General features: G+C 33.2%; 2 protein-coding genes across 6 annotated transcripts in view; one reads left to right on the top strand and one right to left on the bottom strand.

Moving 5' to 3' along the window:
• The window catches only part of LOC108741457 (putative RNA exonuclease pqe-1), a 29,427-nt gene extending 25,273 nt beyond the window's left edge, over positions 1–4,154 (top strand). For all 5 annotated transcript variants that reach the window (XR_001938504.1, XM_018476278.2, XM_018476279.1 and 2 more), the window contains one exon: positions 3,798–4,154. Coding sequence is in view for 4 of the 5 variants with exons in the window: in XM_018476278.2 (XP_018331780.1) it covers positions 3,798–3,997 (200 nt within the window). In the remaining variant the exon portion in view is untranslated. The remainder of the gene's footprint in view (positions 1–3,797) is intronic.
• Positions 1–7,609, bottom strand: part of LOC108741450 (gamma-aminobutyric acid receptor alpha-like) — an 87,428-nt gene that overhangs the window by 49,962 nt on the left and 29,857 nt on the right. The window lies entirely within an intron of this gene.

The raw sequence follows: 7,609 nt of genomic DNA, 5'->3' as shown, positions 1-7,609 counted from the left end.
GTCAGGCCGGAAACAATTTTTTTCCGTGAATTTTTCCGATATTTTAAAAATTATTTATATAGATATAAAAATTGACAATAAAAAACATTGACAACAGGATATATCTACTTGTGTCTAACAAGATGAAGCAACCATTAGAAAATAGAACTAAAATTTTATAAGGTACCATAACCGCCATGACCCTTATTGAATGATTGTTTGTTGGTTTATTTACCAGCACTTTTTGCTAACAAAAATGAAGAAAAAGCTTTCAATAAATTATGACATGTTTATAACAAAAAGAACTATGACGAGTAAGGTCAAGATTTGTTGTTTTGATATACCTAATTGAAGTAGGTGTATCTTATCTCCTTTCTAAATCAGGTACCTACACCGTTAATTACACACCTTAACTCCCGTCTGTATTTTCTTAACTTCTAATAATGTATTTGAAAACACCGTAACTCACATTCAAATAATAACTCAACCAAAACTAAATATACTAAACTACTACAATACTAAATTACAGTACCTATATGGTACGCATTTAATCTATTTATTTCATTTTATGAGAATTCCATAATTTTTCACCTTTTCTGGCAGTTCTCTTTTATTCTTGAATACTATTATTTTTTATATACATATCCATCTAAAAATCGGTAATTGTACACTTTCACGGTCACCTGGTGTTTTGGTCATAAAAAATCGATAAATGGATGTTCCTTCATGATTCTGACCTCAAAATGTTACAGCGGATTTATGAAAAAAAAAATACGGGAATTGAAAAAATCTATATTTATCTAATAATTGTTTTCTTTTGTAAATAAAACAAGTGTTTATATTTTTATAATTTCCAGCAGATAAGATGAAATAATAGGCAGTAGAATAGTGACAGATGGTTGCGGGGGAGAACCATGTGTTAATAGAGCATGAAAAAAACAGTTTTTGAGAATGAATCAGTTTTATTCAGTTGAAAAAATTGGATCAGTGTTACTGAACAATGCTTATTAAACAGCATTTCTATTTTAAGCTGTAAAAACGCGAAAAAATCAACTTTTTTAATTTTTGTAATTGTTAGTTCTTTCATGCAGAATACATGAAAATAGAAGAACTTGATGACGAGAATTTTTTTTATTAAATATTTAAAAAAATTCAGATTTTTGACCACTTAAAGCCATAAAACTATTAGAAATCTTGAATTCCCATATCTTTACTATTTTTTTATCAGTCAGCCGTAAAATAGAATCCATCTTTCGATCTTTAATGGTCAAACGACCAGGTGACCCTGAAAGTGTATAATTACCCAAAAATCTCCAATTCTTTTCCACCTTGACATAAAGTAACAGTTAAAGACATTCTGCTTAGTTTTTATTACTTAACTACTTCACTTTTTGGTGTCGGTAACTATTATGCAAAACAAACAAATCTATCGTTTCAATTACCTTAGGGGTAATCAGGGTAATTATTATTAGATGCAACAGCAATTTTATTGTACGAATGTAATTGCCTTAAGTTAGCACTTAGATAAAGGTAACATACATTTACTTTTGCTTTATTTCGAATGGAATTATGAGAAATGAAAATACATATTTACATCATCCAATATTAAAAGCACCCTGTATATGTCCATTAATGTAAGTCTTCGGAGAACAAATGTCATTAAGAGTGGATATTGTTATTTCGTTTAGACGGAAGTTAAAGTATAGGATTAAATACCACATATGACGAAAAAGGTGCATCAATTATTTAGAATGGAGTTGAGGTGCCTCCAAGTATATCTATCACTACAGTTGCCTCGCGGAAATTTTCCTGGTCATTCTGTATTTCTCGGAAAAATTCTGTTTCCTGACAAAAGAAGGAAAAGACGAAGATTGCAAACGGAAAGATTTTGAATCTTAAAAATCAAAGAAATTGTGAAGCGGAGCGTATATATATTCCGGCGGCACCCTGCCTTCAACAAGCAATATCATATCCCATACACTTTTCAGATTTGTCCGCAATTTTGCACTATACCTCCATTGAAATATATTTCTTGTTCTTACAATAGAAGACAGATGTATCGCTATTTATGCTCAGATTCCTTAGACTGGCAAATAAAATGGACTTTTGAACGCATCCATATTCAACATTGCGAAAGCTCTACATAAAACTTTGCTTCTCTGCATATTTTACTTGAACAGATACGTTGTTTCTCATGAATACATATTTCTGTATAATGTCTGGAAAAGGAGTTTTATCTAACACTAATAACATTAATGTATAACAGCTATTGAACATTTTCAGCATTTATGAAACAAAAAGCTCATTTCATGTGGTTGTTCAATTGACTCCGTGCACCTGTAACTTCCGTCCAGATCAGGTAATCTGTTAATGACACACTTTAACACCTCTGCAAATATTTTCTTATTTGCTAACAATCAATTTGGAAACATCTTTCATTCAAATAATAACAGCCAATACAAAATGTAAACATTTACTCTGTTTATCAATAAATNTTTCTAATATTATTACTACTGTACCCTACTTTTATTTTAATTATATTATACGCCTCATCCGTTTTATCTACTTTAAACTTTTCTTCTACTTCTTTACATCCCATATCAATCCACTGTTCTTTAGCTGCCCTACACTTCCTAATTATTTCCTACTTTATAGACTTATACCTTTTTTGCTCTTCTTCGTCTGTCATGTTTTTGTATTTCCACCTTTCTTCAATTAATCCTACAATCTAGATTGGTATCCATCCAGGGTTTCCTACTTTTGTTTGGTTTAAGACGTAGTATATCTGCCGCTGCAAACTTTAGGCACGTTTTAATGTAGTTCCATTCTGTCTCTATGTCTCTGTCATTCATTTCTCCCGCCTCCTTTAGTATTTCTTCTGTCCTTGTACCTAGCCTGTTCCGCGTTTCGGTACATTTTAACTTTTCTAAGTCAAGACGTGCTCTAAACTTCCCTCTTTTTCAGAATTTTTAATTTAAGATTGGTCGGTTCATATATAATTTGTTATAATGGAAATTTATGCTAATTTAAGGTCATTTTACTGTAAAATATTTAACTAGCATCTATTTTTCGGCGACTAATTTCATGGATTCATCCCGATGTCCATACCTCAAACTCTAGAAAACAAAATTAATGCGTGATACTTTTTAGACGATTTATAAGCTTCCCACCCCAAAATAAGCTCTACTTTTTCTTCCAGGATAAGACTCAGGGTCGCCACATGATTATGCATATCAATCGATATATCTCTCACAAAAGCTCCATTTAGATCAACATTATAACCATTATATTTAAGCATTAAATAAAACAAACATAAAACTATGCTTACCCTAAAATAACCTTGAACTCTGTTTTGTTGACAGTTTTACCTTAAAATGTCCTTAAATTACCTTAAATTTCCACTGTAAATATTAAATTATATCTGAACGTAGAATTTGTGGTACTTTCTGAATTCGGAATAAAAAATAAGAGCTTCTATTAAAAAAACTGATTACTCTGAAATAGTCTTGATAGTAGACATTAAGATCAAATTCAAGGTCATCCGTCAAAGTCCTCTTAAAGTTATAAAACTTTTGCAGACATTTTTTTGATGTATGCCTTTCCCGTAGTTATTTAGGTGCGACTTTTTAAATATGTCAGCCCCATATATCGTTATGGAATGTTCTCAAGCTTTTCCACTAAAGCATCAAAGTACTTCTCAAGCTTTCTCGTAATTCTTTTGTTCTGGATTCTGCGTGGGTGTATACGTGGATGATTATGACCTCACCATGGGCCTTTAGCATGGCTCTTAACAATTTCATTAACGTGTATGTTTTCAGAAGCTCGTCCTCAACAGCAAACATTGGAGAATTCGCACAACAGCAACACCAATGCCGCCGCAGCGGAGGTTCCAGAAGAGAGAATAGCCCGCTGTGACAATCCTAATTGCCTTTGCAATGTGGATGTATTTACTGATGATACCGTTTACGATAGTACTAAACATTCGCACGATGTGCAGAACATCTCGTATATTAATTGACCCTCTAAACGACCACCGTCATCGGTTGGTTGTTTATACATATGTAAATTTTTGCCTGTGGAGCGTGCCCGTCTTGAGAGTCGTTTTATGTCAATGTTTTCTATTATTTACCGAATGGCTTTTACTCTTTTTACAAATTAAATTATATTAAAACATTGGCACTTTGTTTATTTTCGTCTAGGTACGTATGGATCTATGCATCATATGGGTCTATTGCAAGCAAGACTGACAATGAAACAGAAAGTACGTATTTGTTACGATATCATTTAAAACCGCTTTTATGTACGAGGTCTCTTTAAAAGTATCGCGAATTTTGTGTTTTTCAAAAATTATGTATTTATTTTGTTCCCTTCAAACTAATCCCCACCAGATATTATACACTTGTGCCAACGTTTTTTCCAATCCTCGAAGCACTTCAGAAAACCTTTTTTTATGATCTTGTTCAGCTCCTCCTTCGATGCCGTCTTTATCCCCTCAATCGTAGGGTAGCGTCGTCCTTTCGTGAGCCTCTTCAGTTTCGGGAATAAGAAAAAGTCGCAAAGGGGTGCAGATCTAGGAAATACGGTGGCTGCGGCATTATTAGTGTGTTGTTTTTGGATAAAAATTCGCGCACAAACAACGATGTGAGCAGGGGCGTTATCATGGTGCAAAAGCCAATTTTTGTTCTTTCACAAATCCGGGCGTTTTTGGTGAATTGCTTCGCTCAAATTACGCATTACTTGCAATTAATATTCCTTATTAACCGTTCTACCCTGTGACAAGAACTCATGATATACCATGGCCCTGAAATCGAAGAAAACTGTAAGCAAAACCTTCACATTCGATCTAACTTGACGCGCTTTTTTTGGTCTTGGCTCGCGCGGCAGCTTCCATTGGGATGATGGAGCTTTAATTTCCACGTCATAACGATAAACCCATGATTCGTCACCAGTTACGACCCTTTGGAGCAAATTTGAGTTGTTGCGGACAGAGTCCAACAGCTCATTCCAAATCATTGAGGAAAATTATTATCCTGCAATTTTTCAAAGGCAAATCAGTACTTATAGCAACTGATGTATTTGTCCCTTCGGTACTTATAGCAACTGATGTATTTATCCCTAAGTCTACAATTGCGGGTATCGTAAAATAATATGGCAGATCCGGTAATACTAATTAATGTCCGCGGTAATATTTCAGGTCGGCCAAAAGAGTCAAAGAGTTACTATAAATTTGCAAAACCGGTAGACGTAATACTTTAATTACCAGTCTATGAAATAAAGAGTGTGGGATGTAAGTTTCACGAAAATGTTTTCGTAAATATATTCTTAAAGTAGGGTTGTGATGAGAATGAAGTATTATCCTTTTAATTAGGCCAAAGAAGAACCGTTTCTAACTAAATAAAGGTGTAAAATATGTGTATTGAATTTTTAGATATTAAAAATTAAACACATTTCTTTTAGTTCTCGTAATAATTCTTTAAAATTTAGTGCATAATTGGTGACAGCACTTCTTAGTAATTCTTTCACATGCTGATTAGTTGATGCTGATCGATGTTTGGATTTCAGGAATTTTAAATTGGAATAAAATGATTCACATAAATACGTTGTTCCGAATATTGAAATAATTCGCCAAGCAGTATTTTTTAATTCTGGTACAAATTTCCAAAATTCAGTAATCGGCGTCGACTTATTTTTAATTGCAGAGCTTGATCTTCTTGCATCTCAATTAATTCTAATTCTCCAGATACTTTTTGGGTCATAATTATATTGGAAATGGAAAACTCACCTTGAAATTATGTTAATTTCAAATGGATTCAGAAAAAAATCAAGAGACGATTTAAAATGTTTCAAGTCGGAAATGAAATTTGTTACAACGTTGCACTTAGTCTTTCGTATTTGTTGTCAGTAATTTAAAACACATGCGGAATGATAATAATTTTTTAAAATATAATAACATAAAAATGAAACTACATTTATCGAGAGCCACAAATAATCTTTCAAAGAGCCGCAAGTTGCCCCCCCCCACCCCGCTTTACTAACGAAAACCGACATAATCAAACATTAATTCAATATAAAATTTTCTTAAAAAACACGATGAGTGTAAATAATTGATAACACCTGTTTACACTTGGCAGCCATCGGTTTTACACTTTTAACATCATTTTCCTTCAAATGACCTTTGAATTAAGTTTCATTAAAAAAACAGATATCTGCAAAAATCAGCAGTCGGATCTTATCAGAATAGTCAGAATATGCTGCCATAATTTCATTCAAATCGACCTATTAATTTCAGATGTGCGTTGATCATCAGTCAGTATCACTTTTTTAAACTTGATTTTACTTCGTCCTGAAAATGTACCGTTATACATAATAGTATATTGAAGCGAAATTCGCCTACTATTTACCACTAGTAGTAGTAGTACGTAATACATTTCAACGTAAAGTTATTTATACAATACGTACAATTCTTATCAAACTAAGCCTTCATTCATACACGACAATCACAATAAGAAAGTTAACTTACCTTAAATAATAAAAAAAAACTAATCGAATCTTACTTATCGAATAACGTATCACATACATACACATATTCATACACACATACATATATATGCCATTTATTCTACTAATATTAATTAATCTATTGCACTCCTCCGTTTCTTCAACTAAACTGAACCCTTTCTTTTTTAAGCAGGATCAGACCATCGCCACTCCCACTTAATATCTCCTTACATGCATCTAACTCTTTACTTTCCTCACATCCTCCCACCACATGCATCATTGTTTCATCTCCACTTTCATATATTCTACATATCATTTCTTCTTTCATCCAATATTTACATTTTCTACATTCATTTCCTACTCTAAACCTTGCAAATATTTCCACATCCTTCGTTCTATTCAGATAGTCTGGCAAAAGGTCTCCCTGCCAATGCTCCCATAGCAACACCTTTAGACATTCCACATATCTCGACTTATCAATACTTCTTAGGTCTTTTGCCCTTATTATCTCTTTACATCTTATTCTCACCATATCTTCAACACTTACCCCCATTTCGCTCCATTCATTCAGTTGCTCCTGACTCAAATTTAAATCGTCTAATGCACCATCCCTTTCTTTATCATACCTGGATTTTATCCCAATATTTAAAATCCTTTTTCTCCATAATTCTTTTCTTATATCCCCATCTATAAGCTTTTCAAGTTTTATTTCGTATTGTACCATCCTTTTTCTGGTTTCCTCTACCATTTTCCCCCATTTTAATTCCCTCCGTACAACATAATCTGGCGTATATCCATCCAAACGCAACAGCCACTTTATATATTTCTTGTAAATGTTTTACACCTGCTTCTGTTCCTTCCAAACCTATACTTCAACCCCATAAAGAGCTAACTACTACTGTACTTTTTCTTTTAATGCAATCGTTCCTGCATAATCATGCCCTATTCTCCATATATAGGGTTGTTCGGAAAGTCATTTCGTTTTTTCCAGACAGAGGATTTAATTGTATTCTTTTGCACCCAACTTCACATTTAAGCCGTATAATTTTTATATGCTTTGAGAGCTCATATAGCAAGGCTTGTGTGTGAAAAATTCCAATTAATTCTACGCAGTAGTTTTTGGTTGGTGCCC

This window comes from Agrilus planipennis, unplaced genomic scaffold (genome assembly GCF_000699045.2).
Source record: "Agrilus planipennis isolate EAB-ADULT unplaced genomic scaffold, Apla_2.0 scaffold278, whole genome shotgun sequence".
Classification (NCBI taxonomy): Eukaryota; Metazoa; Arthropoda; class Insecta; order Coleoptera; family Buprestidae; genus Agrilus; species Agrilus planipennis.
The sequence above is the reverse complement of the archived record's forward strand: the minus strand, read 5'-3'. Positions and strand labels throughout refer to the sequence as shown.